Source organism: Oryctolagus cuniculus, chromosome 13, assembly GCF_964237555.1.
Source record: "Oryctolagus cuniculus chromosome 13, mOryCun1.1, whole genome shotgun sequence".
Lineage (NCBI taxonomy): Eukaryota > Metazoa > Chordata > Mammalia > Lagomorpha > Leporidae > Oryctolagus > Oryctolagus cuniculus.
Window position 1 is genome coordinate 91,063,219 of NC_091444.1, and position 20,200 is coordinate 91,083,418.

At 41.9% G+C, this 20,200-nt stretch overlaps 1 protein-coding gene across 14 annotated transcripts in view; it reads right to left on the reverse strand.

The window, feature by feature from the left end:
- LOC100342241 (WW domain-containing adapter protein with coiled-coil) overlaps positions 1 to 20,200 on the reverse strand; it is a 100,555-nt gene that overhangs the window by 44,395 nt on the left and 35,960 nt on the right. For all 14 annotated transcript variants that reach the window (XR_011381650.1, XR_011381649.1, XM_070055892.1 and 11 more), the window contains exons 4-5: positions 6,443 to 6,549; positions 429 to 544 (exon numbers count right to left, since the gene is read on the reverse strand). Coding sequence is in view for 12 of the 14 variants with exons in the window: in XM_070055892.1 (XP_069911993.1) it covers positions 429 to 544; positions 6,443 to 6,549 (223 nt within the window). In the remaining 2 variants the exon portion in view is untranslated. The remainder of the gene's footprint in view (positions 1 to 428; positions 545 to 6,442; positions 6,550 to 20,200) is intronic.

Genomic DNA, 20,200 nt, shown 5'->3' on the forward strand with positions numbered 1-20,200 from the left:
TTTATCCGGTATGGAGGTAAGCACACAGAACACTAATGTTTCTTCATGATGGCAAAAGTATACCAATTATTTAAACCACAGACAACTTCACAGTATTAATTCTACATATGTAAAAGACATGAGCAAGATTGTCCCATAAGCTCTACAAACTTGTATTATAAATTATAACAGAAATGCACAAATGGAGATTAATAATGTAAGCATTTTATTAAATATACTAACTGCTCATAAGAACCTTATGGGCAGCTGCTCTCCTACATTTTAAGACAAATGATAGAAAACACAGTAAACAGGTCAACAACTGCAATTAAAAGAGGGAGTGATGATGTCTCAATAAGGAATCTAAAATCAAATGCATAACACCATAAAATATTAACTTGTAGAATCAAGAATGGTAAATATAGATCAACTAGATTAAAAGCAAATACCTTTCAAGCCACTCTTTTGGTTTTTCCCATTGTGAAACTTCTGTTTGACAGTTGTAGTAGTATTTTTTCCCAGAAGAGCTAATATGCTCAGACCAGTCATCAGCAGAATCATAAGGCTTAAAAATAATTTTAAACATGAGAAAATGTTATTATTTATAACTTGATAGCATCGATGATTTCCAAAGCATATACATGGAAACAAAAGCATACATATGAGACCAAAGCGCCTTACTCTGTACTGCTAATTATCTGAGTACATATAACAGTAGACTGGAAATCTTCATAAATCACAGAAAACCTTAAAAAAATCAAAAAAGGAAAAACACAGAAGCCCTCAATCACCATGGCTGAAATACGACAGCATGGTGATGAGGAGGAGAAATCACTGCCAAGTGACTAATAAAGCACGAGACCCTCAGTTCTAACTGCAGCATGCTAGTGGTCGCACACAGTGCAACAGAGAACAGTCTGCCTGTAGGTACTGCAACACAGTGGAAAAGGGAACCAACATTTAAAAAATATAGACAAAAAGTCAGCTGAAAGTTCTTTGTAAAATCCATGAGATGAGTCAAGCATTAAGTAAGACCCCCTGGTCTCATGTAATCATGACCAGCAGTATCACTCATTTTCCCACAACCAGAGCTAGTCTTCTGGATATTCTCACATATAGTCTCTTGCAGGTATCTTAGAGGAAATGTAACAATCACAATGACAGTAGAAAAATCTGAGAAGTCTAAGCTAAGTGTCTGCACTGAGCACAGGAAATGCAGTAAAATGCCAAGTATTCTTCTAGTTGAGAGCCTTAACAATTTTTTTAAAAGATTTATTTATTTGAAAGGCAGAGTTACAGAGAGGCAGAGGCAGAGAGAGAGAGGAGACAGAGGTCTTCCATTCTCTGGTTCACTTCCCAGATGGCCACAATGGCCGGAGCTGCACCAATCTGAATGCAGAAGCCAGGAGCTTCTTCCTGGTTGCCCATGCAGGTGCAGGGGCCCAAGGACTTGGGCCATCTTCTACTGCTTTCCCAGGCTATAGCAGAGAGCTGGATCAGAACCGGCGCCCACATGAGATGCCGGCACTACAGGTGGTGGCTTTACTCACTATGTGACAGCACCAGCCCCAACCTTAACTATTTTTTCCAAGAGGTATAAGATTAAAATGAATAATGTTATACTATGGTAGCCTAGCCTTCTGGGTTTGCCAAAGTGTATAATGACACAGCTTTATTTATTTTGAAATTTTTACTTGTTTGAGAGGCATGGAGACTGAAAGAGACAGATTTTGTCCATCTGCTGGTTCACTTCTCAAATGCCTGCATGAGCTCTGCCCAGGGACAAAGCTGTGAGCCAGGAACTTAATCCAGGTCTCCAACATGGGCGGCAGGATCTCACCAACTTGAGCTATCACTGTTGCTGTATCACTGTATCTGCATGAAAAAGTCAGGAGCCAGAGGCAGGTGTTAAACCCTTGTGTTAAACTCAGTGACACAATTTTGAAGCTTGAGAAATCAACTTTTACTCAATGCCTTGCCCTACCCAGTTTAATATTACCAGTTAGGAAACATGCTGAGAGAACTTAATGAGTTGTGCATAGGTCAGAAAACTAATTAGTGGTATATAAAAGGATCAAAATTCTGATTTCTGAATGCCAATTATTTCCATTAAATAGACATCAATTCTGGAAATGCTTTAAAAATTTTGAGAACATTTGGAGAAATGCTGCAGACTCTGCCATATGTTTATATTCTGCAGTTTACATCTCAAAATAAGGAAAATATCAGACTTCAGCCCTGTGCTTCCAAGTCTCTAAAAGCAGTGGGGAGTTAATTTTCAATCATGAGCAGCTAGAAATAAGCTATGACCAATGTTAGCAGGCCAGTCACAGATGCCAAATTCATAAAGTTCTCCATCACTCACCTCTCCCTGTAGGTAAATTACACAAAATCATCCTCCTCTTATAGATGGTATCAACAGATTTGCTCTGCTTGGTTACATGGGGTTCCCAGATAGGCCAAAGGGGTGGAAAGTGGGATCTGAAGCTAGCAGACAGAAGATATGGGTAGCAGAGGGGAGACCAGCATGATCTAGAGCAGCGCTCTGCAAACTGCCCAAGCGCAGCCCTGCACCTTTCCTAGGGGAGATAGAGTTAGCACCACAACACACACACACACACACACACACACGTGCATGCCTCTCTCACCAGGAATCTCCTTAAGATTCTGCTGCAACCTCCTGACAGTTACTAACTGACAGACCAGAGCCTGCAGAACCCTGGACTGTGACACTATGTGGATTTGCCCATCAAATCTTAAGTCAGCACGTACTAATGTCTTAAAGCATGTTCCAAGGTATAGCATTACAGCCAAATACCAGTAACTTCTGCCTATCTTCTCCCAACTCCGTCCTCAAGGAGTTAGGAAAGAAAATCAAGTAATGGAATAATTTTTAAGATATTAATGTGCAACAGATGTCAATTTTTTTTTACTAAAAGAATCAAATTGAAAATCAAACACAAGGACTATAGCCATTTCAAGTATTCTAAATTAGGCTTGAGATGATTGTCAGCACAGGTGCTAAGTAAGTTCAAAGTGTTATCCAAGAATCCTTAGGGAACTTGGAGGTCCGTTCACAGATCGAGACTGTTTTCACAGAAGACCAAGATGACTTTTGTCTTCTTCATGTACCACAAGCATACAGGGAGTTTATTAAGAGCTGTCCAGGACATCTGTTTTCACAAAAGATTGGATACAGAAGCAGATAGGAAATTCTAAATGTCATCTACTAAGTCAGACACTAAAGAGAAGCTTGGTGTCTTTTTGTTCTAAAATTTGTTCATACAGATACGCCCATATCAATATCAATGTCTAACAGTTTAATGATTGCCATTTTAAGTAAATGATTTTAATCTCTTAAGTTTATGGTTTTAAAGATTTTACTCTGACAGGACACAGAGCATGTGCCAAGCAGCTGGTTCATTCCACAAAGGCCTGCAGCAGATGGGAACTCCACCTAAATCTCCCATGCAGGGTGGCAGGAGACCAACCATTCGAGCCATCAACTGATACCTTCAGAGCATGCAGCAGTGGGAAGCTTCAATGTAGAGTGGAGCCAAGACTTGAACCCATGGGAGTTAGCAAGAAACCACATGTTCCTATCTTAATCTAATGCTAGGGGGAGGGAAAAGTTCCCAATATGTGATAAAGGCATTCCGATCAGCATCTTAAGTCAGATCAACTATCGCTCAGTTTTAATTCTTTTAAAAAGACTGATTTATTTAAGAGGTAGAGTTACAGATAGACAGGGAGAGACAGAAAGGTCTTCCATCTGCTGGTTCATTCCCAAATGGAAGCCAGGAGCTTCTCCCAGGTCTCTTGGGTGCAGGGGACCAAGCACTTGGGCCATCTTCTACTGCTATCCCAGGCCACAGCAGAGAGCTGGACTGGAAGAGGAGCAGTTGGGACATGAACGGGTGCCCATAAGGGATGTCTACATTGCAGGTGGAGGCTTAGCCCTGTATGCCACAGCACCTGCTCAGTTTTAATTTCTAATATTATAGCTGTTGATGACAGATCACATATAAACAACAGCTTTCAGTTTTTCCACAAGAAAATGGCTCCTGATTTTGGTTTGGTTCAGCATCAGCTGCTGCTGCAGCAATCTAGGGGAGTGAACCAGCAGGTGAAAATCTGTCTCCCTCTTTCAAACCAATCAATCTTTTACTTATGTAAATTAACAGACTGTTTTCCATGAATAAAGAAGATTCACACGGTTTGCTGGTAGCACCTGCCAAAGTCCCTCAGCTTCAATTCCATCTCAAGTCTGCTCTGCAATGCTGATGTTAGTCCAAGTGCTGGAACAATGCAAATCACTTCCTCCCAGAAACACCAGAAGATGAAGCCACAGTGGGTTCTGGTCTCCAGCTCGCCAGTGCAGTCCACCATATGAACTAGCTTCAGAGGCACTGTCTCCAGCTCTGTGGGCACCTCCTCACCATCAGGTTCTGAAAATCTAAACTTCCTGCTATTGTACCACAGCCCTCTTGGTTTCCTCCTCTTTTATCCCCCCTCCCAACTTTTAATACCTATCATATCTGCTTACCAGTATATTAAGTTCTGTGTTAAAACACCCTACTGTAATTATTTTTCCTAACTGACCCCAGACTAACACTCAAAACTATTCTAGATTTATGTGTACCTTAATATCCTTTTTTCTATCCACACTACTTCAGTGAGAGAAAAAAAAAAAAAAAACAAAAAACAAAAAACAAACAAAAAAAAAACAACAAAAAAAACCGAAAGGTCTTGCCATGCCAATTAAGGTATAAAAATCACTCAAACACCCAAGCAAAACCTGCATTCGGGCCGGCGCCGCGGCTCACTAGGCTAATCCTCCGCTTAGCGGCGCCGGCACACCGGGTTCTAGTCCCGGTTGGGGCGCCGGATTCTGTCCCGGTTGCCCCTCTTCCAGGCCAGCTCTCTGCTGTGGCCAGGGAGTGCAGTGGAGGATGGCCCAGGTCCTTGGGCCCTGCACCCCATGGGAGACCAGGAAAAGCACCTGGCTCCTGGCTCCTGCCATCGGATCAGCGCGGTGCGCCGGCCGCAGCGCGCCGGCCGCGGTGGCCATTGGAGAGTGAACCAACGGCAAAGGAAGACCTTTCTCTCTGTCTCTCTCTCTCACTGTCCACTCTGCCTGTCAAAAATAAATAAATAAATAAATAAATAAAAAATAAAAAAAAACCCCTGCATTCGATGGTTTTCTGTCTAATTGTTGCTTCTTTCCTATACCTTCCCACATTGCTACCTCAGATGACTTTCTGATTATGATACTGCTTTACTGATTAGATCCTTCAATAACTTTCTACTGCCTTTGTACATAATTTGTATTCCTTGCCAAGACAGACATTTTACCATCTAAACTACACTTATCCCTAATCTTAGGCTCCTGCCATTTTTCCACATCATCAAATCCTCCCAGTTCTTCAAACATGCCGTGCCATCTCATACTTCCATGTTATTCTTATTCCTCTGTATGCTACACAATGTTCCACCTATTCTACTGGCTAAGCCATATTTAAACCTGTTAAGAAGTGCTACTTACAGTTTCTATCTTCTTCATCTAAGCTGTGGGTCTTTATCCTGAGTGCCCTCCAGAGCAACATTAACAAACACTGTGTTTTTTATTTTTCTATCTCCCCAAGTCTAAAAGTTCCTTGAAATGTGGTACTTCCCAGTGTTGTGGCTCAGCGGTTTAAGCCACCACTTGCAGCGTCAACATCCTATACAAGTGCCAGTTAGAGTCCCCACTGTTCCATTTCTGATCTAGCTTCCTAATAAAGCAGGTGGGAAAGCAGTGGAAGGTACCTCGCAAGTACTTGGGACCCCACCACCCACGAAGGAAACCTGGATGGAATCCCAGGCTCTTGGTTTCAGCCTGGCGCAGCCTCGGCTGTGACAGCCATTTAGGGGAGTGAATCAGTGGATGGAAGATCTCTCCGCCCCTTTCTGTAACTCTGCGCTTCAAATAAACAAGCTTTTGTATTAAACATTTCTTAAAATTAGATGGGTCACATTATCTTCATTCTGTAGGCTTACATTCCAGCATATACCTAGCAAAATGACATTTTAAATTATTTCTAGTTAAATGAATACATTAGAAATCTGTGTTTAATCTGGACACTGAATAGAAAAATCCAAACTGAGTAGCAGTTACTTCAGTCTTAAAACACTTTAACCATGGAAGTTTCATCTGAAGTTCTTTGTAACTCACATATTGCAAAGACAAAACTCTGCTTAAGGTAATGCCAAGATGGTATTTCCTGACTGTCCTCAATTTTACTAACACCTGTAAAGTTTACTCACTACTTTAAAAGAGTGTTATTATTGTTGCAAATAAATACATGAAGAAAACGTCAATTTTGGTTAGAACATAAGAACAGACTGGATATAAGGAGCTTTGCCATCAGATTTTTGTAATGAATTCCAAAAGATAAAATTGGGCATGTGTATTAATACTTACTGCATCTGAAGTTTTGCTTGGATTATTGCTTGGATTAGAAGAATGTGAATTTGAACTATGAAGAGCACTGTGGTTGTGTGAATTTTCTTGTGGAGAGTAACTGGTCCCTTTAAAAAATAAAGAGGAAAGTGAATTACAGGTAAATTGTATTCCATCTGATTTTTATCATACTACAGACCATTATTACACTTCAGTATCAGGAATACAGTTTTATAATACACAAAAAATCTGAGTCTACTACAGATGCAACTTATTATACTACATAGCTGATAACCTATGGAACAACAAAGCTTAATTAGATGAGCAGGATACAAAGTCCTGTGTAATTTCTAGAAAAACTTTTTAAAGAGAAGTTTCAGTGGAAAAAAAACAATGCGCAGAGTATAAAAGTCCCAATGACCCAATACTGAAAGTCACTACTAGCAGTATGTTTTCCAACTATATACTTCCATCTCTTCAGTTTCTGCACCTCACTTTTTAATAGTCTAGTCAATTTTTCACTGAAACAGCATCAAGCTTTCAAAAAGCCTCACAAAGAAAAGTCTCAAAGTCCAATCTTGCAAAAATACTTTGGTTAATGATATAAAAAGGTTCCCTACAAAGCCTAATGTTAGTATTTCAATTTCACTCCACATACCTAGGGACCTTCAGCAACAATTCAACTGGTACTTGGAAAGAAAGGAAAGAAGGAAGGAAAGCTGGCAATGGTATGGAGGTTGGTTACACTTATAAACAAAACTGAAAGCAGCAGAGTAAATTAAATGGTCCAGTCATTTATGAATCAGCAGTCAGAACCAGGTAAGACCAGAAATTAGTATGAATTATTTCAATTAACAGGAAAAACTAAATGGTAAGAGGGAATGTATACTTAGAGATTATGACTATAAAAGTTTCAGATTATCCAAGTGGAAATGGTCAACAGATCTATGTAAAACTAGGAATCCAAGAGAAAGGTAGCACACAGTTGTGAATTTGGAAGTATTTTTCCATTAGACGTCAATGGTATTAGACTGACTTTGGCATACATACAATACACATTTGTGGATGAAATAATAGGATAACAATGGTTAAGGTTTAAGACTGCAAGGGAGGGGCCGGCGCCATGGCTCACTTGGTTAATCCTCCACCTGTGGGGCCAGCATCCCATATGGGCACCAGATTCCAGTCCCGGCTGCTTCTCTTCCATGCCAGCTCTCTGCTGTGGCCTGGGAAGACAATGGAGGATGGCCCAAGTGCTTGGGCCCTGCATCTGCATGGGAGACCAGGAAGAAGCACCTGGCTCCTGGCTTTGGGTCAGCACAGCACCGGTCATAACGGCCATTTGGGGAGTAAACCAATGGAAGACCTTTCTGTCTAACTCTGTCAAAAAAGACTGCAAGGGGAGCTATATGCAGACTCCAAGACCCAAAAGCCCGTTGATGTCATTAACATGGTTACTAACAGGTAATGCAAATATTACAAAAAATAAAGTCCCCAAGAAGCTTGATGCTAGGAGATACCCGATGTTTCTTCTACTTATCTTGTTAGATCGTATTAACTTACTTTATAAAAAAGTAATACCTTTAATACAATAGGAAATAAGTAAATCCTTCAATAAATGCCAGTAAGAATGAACACGATCAAGAAGAAATCAGTTAAAGATGAGTGGCTCAGTGGTTAAGAAGTCGGTTGGAATGTAATCATCTCATAGTCAAGTGCCTGGATTTCAGTCCTAGCTGTTTGAGTCCAGCTTCCAGCTAATGCACAGAGTACAAGACTGGGTCCCTGGCACCCACATGAGGGACTGGAACTGGGTTCCCGGCTCTTTTGTGGCTCAGCTCCAGTAACTGCAAACATTTAGGGAAGTAAACCAGCAGGTGGCTGCTGCTTCTCTCATTGCCTCTAAAGTTAACTGATTTTTTTGATAAGTACCATCAGTCAAAAATAAGCTCAGTGTGCAGGAAAGCTAACAGAGCAGACCTCACATTGCTACCTTACCAAGGCCGGCTTGTGTGGCATGGCCTCAGCAGGCGTGGAATTTCAGAAGAGTTCTCAGATCTCTAACTGCTCGCTGTTCCTATGCTGGTTGAACACCTGATATCCAATTCTACATTTGGAATTGTGGTACATGTTAAGCAAAGTATACTTATCTAAATGGCCAAATCCAAATCTTGGGCACTCACTCTAATGAGATTTTCCAGTATACAGCATTCCATAAGAGTTGTCACTATTTGTTTGAAGAAGAATCAAGTCAGACACAGTTGGTTTCAGTCCAGCAGTGGGGGGGTTACTGCACCCTGATTCTTCTACTTTGTCTCATCCCTTTTGTTTTGCACCCTCATTCCTAGCAGTTAAGTCACAGCCGTGACAGTGACTATATACACCACCTCAGACCGAGTGTTTGAGAATCACTAAACCTGGGGGTAGGCTTAGGACCCTCAAATGACAACAAAGAAAAATAACCCAATTTTTAAAATCTTAGACCTATGATACAATTTCTACTTTTCAGGCATAAAAAATATTTTACAGATTCACAGCTAAATTACAGATAAGAAAAAGCTAGTAATATGACCACTAGAAGATGAATTTATGCATAACTCAAAGCAATGAGATAAATTTCAGTATGGTGACAATAAGAAAAAGCCAATTTTATTGAATGACATGAACCCCATTAAGTAGCTCAAATGGGGCCAGCACTGTGGCATAGCAGGTACAGCCACTTCTTGCAGGGCGAGCATCCCACATGGACACCAGTTTGAGTCCTGGCTGCTCCATTTTTGATCCAACTCTCTGCAATGGCCTGGGAAAGCAACAGAAGATGGCCCAAGTTCTCGGGCCCCTGCACCTGTGTGGAGAAGCCAGAAGAAGCTCCTGGTTCCTCATGGGCCTAGCTCCAGCCATTGTGGCCATTCGTGGAGTGAAACAGCGGATGGAAGACACACATACACACCCCGCTTCCGCCTCTATTTGTAACTCTACCACCTTTCAAATGAATAAATGAATCTTTTGAAAAACAAAACAAAACTCAAAAACACAAGTGACAGGTTGATCATGCACATATAATATATTATACACGAGGTCTACTGATTTCTCATATGGTTAAAATCTAGGAATTCACTATTTTAGTGGTTATTCTTAATCAATGAAAATCTGGGGTCGGCACTGTGGTGCAGCGGGTTAAATGTAGTTCAACTCAAAGAAAAAAAAAGATGAAGGCATTTTGGTAAAACTAGAATAAACTAACATTCTTATGAGAATCCAAATCTAGGCAGTTGTTTTATAGGAAGCATGGTGTAAGGTAGGCAGGCAGCAGATCTTCAGACTCCAGCCAGCAGGAAAGGCAGATAGTCCCCTGAATGACATGACAATACTAAGCTAAATGAAAAATTAGGCCAACTTTTTGAATTAAAATTACAACTTCTATTTGGCAAAACAATTTTTGAGGTACCACACCTGAACCTTTTAGTAAAGGTTCGAAGTCAACCTACCAAATTGATGTGATTATACAAACGGAAGGGCAAAGTGATTATTCCCCCTGACCGTGAGAGCAGAGTAACGTGGCAGCAGTGACAATTTCCCAGAGCAGTACCTAGAGAAGTGCTACAACACAACACTCCTTTGAAACCTCCCATTTTTTCTTTGAATCTCATGTGAATTTATTAGAATCCATGAAGGATTTGTTTTAGAAACAAAAGCAAAGGTTTCATATTCTCATTAAAATGCAGAATCTAAGTGATTTTTGGATAGTAGCAAAGAAAAACAGAACACAAAACTTGAATTCAGAATTTCAGTCCCAAATCCAAGGGCACAAAGGAAGACAAAATATACAAGCCAGCCCCATAATTCTTTACATAAAACTAGCAAAATTCGATAGTAAGAATTACATAAAGTAATCTTAAGAGATTATTTCTAAATTGACTTTAAAAAGCCCTTAGTTCAATCACTGAAATGATAAATGCTTGAACATTTTAATAATGGATATTAATATTTTAACAACTGACCCTGCAACTACATTAAAAGCAAACTCACAGAAAACTGACAGCGCAAGTGCATCTTTCCTTTGCCCTCTATAGCATCTATCAAAACCAAGAACTGAAAAAAAAAAAAAGTAACCAAATCCAACAAGGGAGAAGTCACGGCACTGACAAGGGTTTCAAGAAAAATTAAGATCCATACTAAGTATAGGAAAGTACTAAATTCCAATTCCTGTCAAATCTACATATTTTGAAAACTTAAGCCAGATGCAAGAGAGGAAAGATCACTTGCCCCATCAAATTGACTTTTTGGCCCACTAAGCTAGAGAACTTAAACCTTTGCCCAGACATGTGATCCATGGAAAGAGAATTTAGAATATAGTCAAAGTTTAAGGAAAGGCTAACCTCTGCACTTTATCACTCTCTTTTCCAAGTACATGCTTTTCACACCTCTTTCTCTAGTGTCCGGGGGACAGACATTAGAATCATCGAAGGCTGGCCAGCGCCGCGGCTCAATAGGCTAATCCTCCGCCTGCGGCACCGGCACACCGGGTTCTAGCCCCGGTCGGGGCACCGGATTCTGTCCTGGTTGCTCCTCTTCCAGGCCAGCTCTCTGCTGTGGCCAGGGAGTACTGTGGAGGATGGCCCAAGTACTTGGGCCTTGCACCCACATGGGAGACCAGGAGAAGCACCTGGCTCCTGGCTTCGGATCAGCGCGATGCACCGGTGCAGCGTGCTGGCTGCAGTGGCCATTGGAGGGTGAACCGACGGCAAAAGGAAGACCTTTCTCTCTGTCTCTCTCTCTCACTGTCCACTCTGCCTGTCAAAAAATAAAAAATTAAAAAAAGAAATAAGAAAGAATAAAGGAACAGGAGAATCTAGAAATTAACCCATGAATATATAGTCAACTAACCCTTGCCAAGAATATCAAGCATATATAGTTGGGAAAGGAAATGTTCTTCAATAAACAGTGATGGGAAAACTGGACAGCCACATGCATGGTGTCTTACACCATAGTAAAAAGTAATTCAAGGCTGGCGCCATGGCTCACTAGGCTAATCCTCCACCTGCGGTGCTGTCAGCCCAGTCGGGGCGCCAGATTCTGTCCCCATTGCTACTCTTCCAGGCCAGCTCTCTGCTGTGGCCCGGGGCAGGGGGCAGTGGAGGATGGCCCAAGTGCTTGGGTCCCTGCACCCGCATGGGAGACCAGGAGGAAGCACCTGGCTCCTGGCTTTGGATCAGCACAGTGTGCCAGCTGCAGTGCGCCAGCTGCAGTGGTCTTTGTAGGGTGAACCAACGGAAGGAAGACCTCTTCTCTCTGTCTCTCACTGTCTAACTCTGCCTGTCAAAAAAAAAAAAAAGTAATTCAAAATGGATTAAAACTTGAAGTTTAAGGTCTGAAATTGCAAAGCACCTTGAAGACTGCCCAAGGATAAAGCTCCCTGACACTGGTATCAGCAGTAATTTTGTACACCTGACATCAAAAACACAGGCAGGACCAGCATTGTGGTGTGTCAGGCAAAGCCGTGACCTGTGATGCAGGCATCCCATGAGGGTGTAGGTTCCTGTCCCGGCTGCTCTATTTCTGACCCAGCTCCCTGCTAATGGCCTGGGAAAAATCAGTGGAGGATGGGCCAAGTGCTTGGGCCCTGCACCCACATGATAGTCCTGGAACAATCTCCTGGCTTTGGCCTTGCCTAGCCCAGGCCATTGTAGCCACCTGGGGAGTGAACCAGCAGATAGAAGATGTCTATTCTTTGTCTCTCCTGCAAATAAACAAATCTTAAAAAAAAAAGGCAGCTCAGGCAACAGGAACAAAAATCTGTATCAAACTATAAAAAGCTTTTGTGCAGCAAAGGAAACAAAAAATGGCAACCTACAAAACAAAGAATTATCTATAAGCCATGTATCTGACAAAGTATTAATATCCAGAATATGTAAGGTACTTGATAACTTCACAAGGAAAAAGAAAAATAAGTCAATTAAAAATTCAGCAAGACAACCCAATACATTTTCCAAGAAGACATACAAGTGAACAACAGATAACAACAAGACCACAGCATCCATAATCATTAGAGAAAAAAAAAACAATACCACAATAATCTACTACCTCACAACTATTAGGATGGCTTTAATGAAAGTAAGACAAGTGTGGGAAAGGCAGGGGGAAAGGGGAGCCCTTGTAAACTACAGGTGGAAATGTAAACTGGTATAGCTATTATGGAAATCAGTATTCAGGTTTCTCAAAAAATTAAAAATAGAACTAGTATATGATCCAGTAATCTCATTTATATGCATATATACAAAGGAAGTAAGTATGCCTAAGAGATGTCTATGCTCCCACTACTCATTGCAATTCATAACTATTCAGAACAACCAAGATACAGAAACAAACCAAGTATTAAAGAACAAAAAAATGTGTGTACACACACACACACATACACACATGGAACATTAAGTCACACAAAGAGAGATCCTGTCGTTTGCAACATTGTTGAGCCCAGAGGGCATTATTACACTAAGTGGAATAAGACAGAAAAGACAAACACTGTATGATCTCACTTATATGTGGAATCTGAAGAGATGAATTCACAAGACTACACAAAACAAAGGTGGTTGCCAGGTGTTGAGCTTCCTCAACAGGAGGATGCTGGTCAAAGAATACAAACTTTCAATTTTAAGAAAAACAAGTTCTGGTGGGGCAGAATGCCCGACTCCAGTTCTAGCTACTCTGTTCTTCAGATCTGGCTTCCTTCTAATGCATTGAAAGGCAATGTATGTGGGTCCAAATATCCGGGTTCCTGGCCCCATGTGGTAGACCTGGTGTCAGTCAGCCTGGCCTAGCCCTGGTTGTTGCCAGCATTTGGGGAGTTAAGCAGCAGATGGAAGATTCACCTCTTTCCCACAATGTTCATGTATTTCAAGTCATCACAATGTGCACCTCAAATACATTCCATCTCGAAATTTTTAAAAAGGGAACTATAGCTACTATTACAAACAAGGTAGAAAAAATGTGATCTCAGTAACAAAACCAAGTAGTTACCAGCCCCCCAAAATTTGATTTAGCAGCCATTTCAGGAATGTAATCAGCATGCCATTACCAATCTCAAATGTTTAAGACAAATCTCCACTTACTACTGGTATACACTGAATTGACTAAAAGGACAAAGTTTCCATTTATCAAAAGGACTACTAGCAGGAAAAACACAGCATTACTAACCACGAAATAGTCCATTCATAGCCAGGCTAATGTACAACAGTTCACCATTACTGCGACAAACTGAGGAGTTGTGATGGCCAAGCCACCAACAGAAAAGAGACATTTCCCTAGAAAGCAGAGGTTTATAGAAGTATTTAGAATTTTGTATAAATGTTCCGGTGGTTTTATCTAATAGTATTCTCAAGGTTCTTCAGTTTTAACTCCCATGTGGTTACATGTCACAAGGAGTTAAAAGGTCTACCTACTGGGAACTCAAAGTGAGTTTTATTCAGTCCCCAAATGTTACATTTGCCTTAAGAAAAAAAAAGATGCAGTCAGCCCTCCATATCCATGAATTCCTACAACCAAAGATCCAACCAACCACGAATCAAAAATACTTAAAGGGAGGGGTCAGTGCTGTGGCATAGCATGTAGAGCTGCCACCTGAAGAGCTGGTATCCCATAATGGGCGCTGGTTTTGTAGGACCCCAAAAGCGGTGTCCTCTTGTGACGACCCCAGAAACACAGACTCCAGACCAGACGATGCAATAGAACAGGAGGTAATTTTATTTCATTTGTACAAATGGGCCCCCTACTGCTGCAAGCAGCAAGCAAGTGAGAGGAGCCCCGAGCAGCTATCTCACACAGCTTTTAAAGGGCAAAACCACAAAATTAACATATTATAGGCTGGCGTAAGTTCATTGGATAATTTTCAGTAGCGGGCCTTGTATGGCAGTCTAAAAGTGGTAATGTCCGTGGAAAAGTACTAGGTCAAAGGGATACATTAGGGGAGGGGGTCTCTAGGAGAGAGGAATAGGTTGCTACATGCCTTGCAGCTTTCTTTGTTAACCTTGAGCAAGCGTAGGGAAGGGGCATATCTACAAGGCAGGTGTTCTGTGTATCTCTGGTTAGTAGCTGACTGCTTTCTCTGTGACCCGGTTTACTCCCCATTTCCCAAGGCCGTCTCTGGAACGGTTTGTCTCAAGAGCCCCATTTTTTTTTATGGTGGCTCTTGGCTCCTTTCATTCCCCCATTTTCTCTTTGAACTAATTTTAATCCTAAAATTGTGTGCCGTTAATGAGGGGTTTCAATACGGTCACTGGTGGCCAGGGCTTGATACTGTTGTGTGAGGACTAATGCCAATGATCAGCAAGCCAGGCCTTAGCATGTGGGCCCATGGCCAGCCATGGGTTTATATATATATATATATATTTTTTTTATTAAATTGAGAATGGCCTCTGTCTTAGGTTGCCCTCAGTCATCTCTGTCCTTACCCGTCATCGGTAACTCTGGCAGCTTGGCCTAGAGCCCTGTCTTAGGTTGGTACAGGATGCTGAGCGTCTTACCCGTCTTTGAGTACCATTCCAGCCCAACATTAGGTGAGAGATGAAACATACAGCCAAATATTAATTATTTTGATTATAAAGGAGGCTTGGTACGAAGTTTTAAATGATGAAATCTCAGTCCATTCATACTATAGGGAAGTCAGCATAAAATGCAGAACACACGGAAGACATCCCATACAAAGTGGGAAAAGCAGTAGCAGTCCAGCCAACATTAATAACCAATGAATCCATTGAAACCCTTTAAATGAATAGTGGGTTAGTAATAAACATATGTTGCATTTTACTCTTAAGTTTATCAATAACAGACTCTATATATGGCACATTATTAGTAATGTTAAAGCAATATCCCCCAGGTATAGGTTTACAACTTAAATGATCTTTTTAACAGCAAGTAATTGTTAGCTGCATGGCTTAAAAACACTCCTGAGTGAACTTGATCCAATTCTTTGGCTATATTGGATAGCACAGTAGCAGTAAGATTGATTGCTTTGGTCACCAAACATGTAAGCCTTTATAGTCCACGATTATTTCCAAAAGCCAGTCCAGGAACACTTTCTACTGATGCAGCCATGGCAAGGGCAGTGTCCTCTCCTATTAGGATGACGTTGTTATTGTAGTCTTCAGGTAAAGCACGCCACTGACGTGCTCTATCCGCTGCTGTAAATACAGATGTTAGCGTCAGGGCCACACGGCCCAGGGAGCAATTGCAGAAAGGCATGTTGGTTACATGGAAAAACCCATCCCTTAGGAGCCCTTGTCCCATACCAGTACTGGATCAGGTCCATTCCATTGATTGGTGATAGGATCCCTCCATTTCACCACTGCTCTTTTTACAGCTGTTTTTAAGCAGTTAGAATTTAACAGAGACATCAAGAGAACATAATAGATTACTTTAACTCATTGCTTTAACAGAGGATCAGATTTTGATTTTATGTCAAAGAAAATAACCAAAGATTTTTTTTTCTATAACATTTTGCGACTTTCTCACACTTTCTGTAACTTGCTCAAACCTTTCTCTTCCCCCCCCTTTTTTTCATTCCAGTATAAACCAGCCATTAAGATAAACAATTTTTATAAATTATATCCTTTTAAAAGTATCTCTTTTTTTTTTTAACTTTCCTTATTAAGAACACGATTTTATGTTTGTGACCTTTTACATTAAAATGATGGTATCTGGTACTGTAACAGTCAATGGGAGAGTAACTTTGTTTAATTCCCTGTAATCCACAGTCATTTTTCAGGTTTCATCTGATTTCTTAACATGCCAAATTAGATAATTCCTTTTAGTGATTATGGGAATCATCACTCCAGCACTAAGATAATTTTTTTTACTGTTTTAAATATTTCCTCATATCCACCTGGAATTCTGTATTGTTTACAATGAATAACCTTAGCTGGCCCTGGCAGCAGTACAGGAGCTTGATATAATTTTTTTACCACTACCTAGCAGTTTGACTCCAAAGGGCAGCATTTTTTTTTCCCAATTTACATTTATCTTATACTGTTTTTTCCAATTGCTTACACATGCATCAGTATGCAGATAACAAAATCCATTCTCACCTCCCCAAAGCCTATAGTTTATCCCCCTTTTCTACCGGCACTGATAGCAAAACCTCAATAACTTGTGGAGGCTGTGCACTCCGTAACTTGCCATCCCAATTCTCACTCGATTCTGAGCAGAGAGCCCATTCCTTCACCAAAGAGGCGAACTGAAGGTCTTTTCAGCCAGGAACATCACAGGTTACACATGCAACTTCAGTTTTTCTTTTAAAGAAAGGCATTGCTTTGCATACTTGCAGATCCTGCCAACTACGCCAATTTGTGACAGTAAATTACTTTTTAGCTGTCTGCTGTGCACAGACTTAGTTACTTTTAATCTGCAAGAAATACGCTGCAAGCCTTGTAGTGCACACTAAAATTATTTACAGGAAAGATGGTAAAGGAGCATAGATTAACAGAATGTTGCAATAAACATGGCTCCATTGCTTTAATGATACTATAGCAAGATGGTCCACTGATCCCTGTAGGGAGGGCCTGAGGCTGGCCCCGCTTCCAGTTTCCTGAACTCTGTTTTTTAATGAATTACCTTTTTTTATCAGTTTTGGAGTGACACTTATTGGCCCAATGCCTTTCCCTTTAGCACTGGAAGCAAATCCCAGGAAGAGCCTTATTTTGATTTTTGACTTCTGGACAATTTTTGTACATGTCCCTGTTGCCCACATTTATAGCACCCTCATTTATCAGGCATAGCCCTCCTTGATGATTTTTGTAATGACATACCAAGCAGAGCGTCAGGTCCTGAATGTCCTGTTATTAATCCATTTTGTTAATTTTTCATTAAAGGGACTGTCACAGAACACCTCAATCACAGTAGCCAATTGATCATGTAATCATTACGGGCATATTTAACATTCAGCTTGACTGCGTGTTTCCCCAGGATGAAACAGCAGCAACAGAGGCTTGCTCCGGCTCCCCCCTAAAGCCTCCAAGGACAAGGGTGGCTCATTGCCAAGATTTTAGGCAAGCAGTGCGTCCCATCTCGGGTCTTGGCCAGAGAGCCGAGACATGAAGCATGCCCACCTGTTTATCAGAAAACATTCCTTTATCCTCCTCCCCGGGAACTGGCCAGGCTCCCAAAGAGCAGGAGAAGGTCATTCGGCAGCAAAGTTTCTTGGTTACCAGAGCCAAATCTAGGTACAAGCCTCTCCAGCCCAAAAATTTGTCCTTACATTTGGCCCTAGAGTTGCATTGAGAGGTAGACATAATTAACACATTATAAGAATACAATACACATTTTTCATACAAGTATACATCTAGCAATCAAACACAACAATAAAAACAGATGGGGGAGACAGTAAGAGATAAAGGACAACAAAAACAGTGACACACAGAACACAAATCACAAGCCGCGCAGCAACAGACCGAGACAAAACTGAAACTATCAGAAGGGAGCGGCAGTCTGGCCAGGCTCTCCCCTGGAAGAAAGGAAATTCCTTCTTTCCCTCCTTCCCAGACCACCACTGGAGTGTTCTCCAGGGTTGAACCAGGGGTCTCAGGACACGTCTGAAATCACAAGCCGCGCAGCAACAGACTGAGACAAAACCAAAACCAAAATTTCAGAAGGGAGCGGCCGTTTGGCCAGGCTCTCCCCTGGAAGAAGGGAAACGCCCTCTTTCCCTCCTTCCCAGACCACCACTGGAGCGTCCTCCAGGGTTGGACCAGGGGCCTCAGGACACGTCTGTCTCCCCCTTCGGTCCAGTCAGTACTGAGCCTGTACAGGCGCCCCAGGACGGATTCCACATCATCCTGGCAGACAAGGACAAACAGTACAAACCACAGTTACAATGATACACAAGTAAGCAAACTTACCTCCGTCTGGCCGATGGAGTGTGGGAGTCTGGGGTCCCCCAAATCCCGGACGAGCCCCCAAATGTAGGACCCCAAAAGCGGTGTCCTCTTGTGACGACCCCAGAAACACAGACTCCAGACCAGACGATGCAATAGAACAGGAGGTAATTTTATTTCATTTGTACAAATGGGCCCCCTACTGCTGCAAGCAGCAAGCAAGTGAGAGGAGCCCCGAGCAGCTATCTCACACAGCTTTTAAAGGGCAAAACCACAAAATTAACATATTATAGGCTGGCGTAAGTTCATTGGATAATTTTCAGTAGCGGGCCTTGTATGGCAGTCTAAAAGTGGTAATGTCCGTGGAAAAGTACTAGGTCAAAGGGATACATTAGGGGAGGGGGTCTCTAGGAGAGAGGAATAGGTTGCTACGTGCCTTGCAGCTTTCTTTGTTAACCTTGAGCAAGCGTAGGGAAGGGGCTTATCTACAAGGCAGGTGTTCTGTGTATCTCTGGTTAGTAGCTGACTGCTTTCTCTGTGAACCGGTTTACTCCCCATTTCCCAAGGCCGTCTCTGGAACGGTATGTCTCAAGAGCCCCATTTTTTTTATGGTGGCTCTTGGCTCCTTTCAGTTTAAGTCCCAGATGTTCTACTCCCAAACCAGCTCCCTGCTAATGCACCTGGAACAGCAGAAGATGGCCTAACGCTTGGGCCCCTGCACCCACGTGGGAGACCCAGATGAGGCTCCTGGCTTCAGACAGGCTCAGTTCCAGCCACTGGGGAGTGAACCAGTGGATGGAAGACCCTCTTCCCCTTCTCTTTCTCTGCCTTCTGTGAAACTCCTTTGAGTAAATAAATACATCCAAAAAAAATACTTGGAGGAAAATAGTGCACCTGTACAGAACATGCAGTTTTTTCCCCTTCATTATTCCTTAAATACAAACTATTTACCCAATATTTAGCTGTGAGGCAGGATGACCCTGGAGCTCATGGAGATCCCAGACTAAAGGTCAGGGAGCCAACAGGGAGGCAGCCCCAGGGACATCTGAGTGCTGCTTAAAGAAAAGAAGGTAGGAAAGCAGAAAGACTGGTCAGGAAGGAAGCTGAAGATGATTGGCATCAGCAATGGGGAGGCTTTAGTCTGCATTTTAACAAATTACACAAGGGTGTGAGAAAAGTTCAGTCTGGGAGAAGAAAACAGGCAATTCAATTTGAGATGTTACAATAACCATAAAATGTCACCTGAGATAATCAAAGTGCTGAATAATCCAGCCTGGGGATGCCAAGTTAGAGCAACCAATTCCCAACTGAAGCCAGAAAAACAGGAAATGAACTACCTGGACAGGAAAGAAATGTTACCATCTTCAAAGAGCTGAAGCACACAGGAGAGCTGGTCAAGTGGAAATGGATGCATCTGGCTCTTGCTCGGGATGTCTGTACCTAGTCTTAGAGGTAATGGGGAAACACAGGAAGACTGGTCCACAAGAGAGCATCCGTGCTTTTTTTTTCTTTTCTCAAGTGATTTAGCTGGATAACGAAGTGAAAGAGCCTCGTATGTAACCAAGATAGAACTCACAGTATGTTGTTAGGTTCACACTTAAGGAAATTCACTCCTTACTGAAGCTGTTTATTGAGGCAATAGGGCTGGTGAGCACTTTACTCAAAGTAGCCCAGCACAGGCAAGACTCCCAAAACGCTAGCAGGAACCCCTTGCAGACAGGCACTGCACAAACCACACTGAAGCCCCTGTTCCCATCTCATGTGCAGAGCACCCCAATTTCGTCTGGGATACCCTCTTCCTTTCTATACTACAATTGTCAAGCATGACACAAGGTATCCTGCTGTTAACTGGCTTAACTAATCTTCAAGTTGATCAGAAAAACTCTGGTTAAAAACCAAGGAAAAAGGTGGCAAG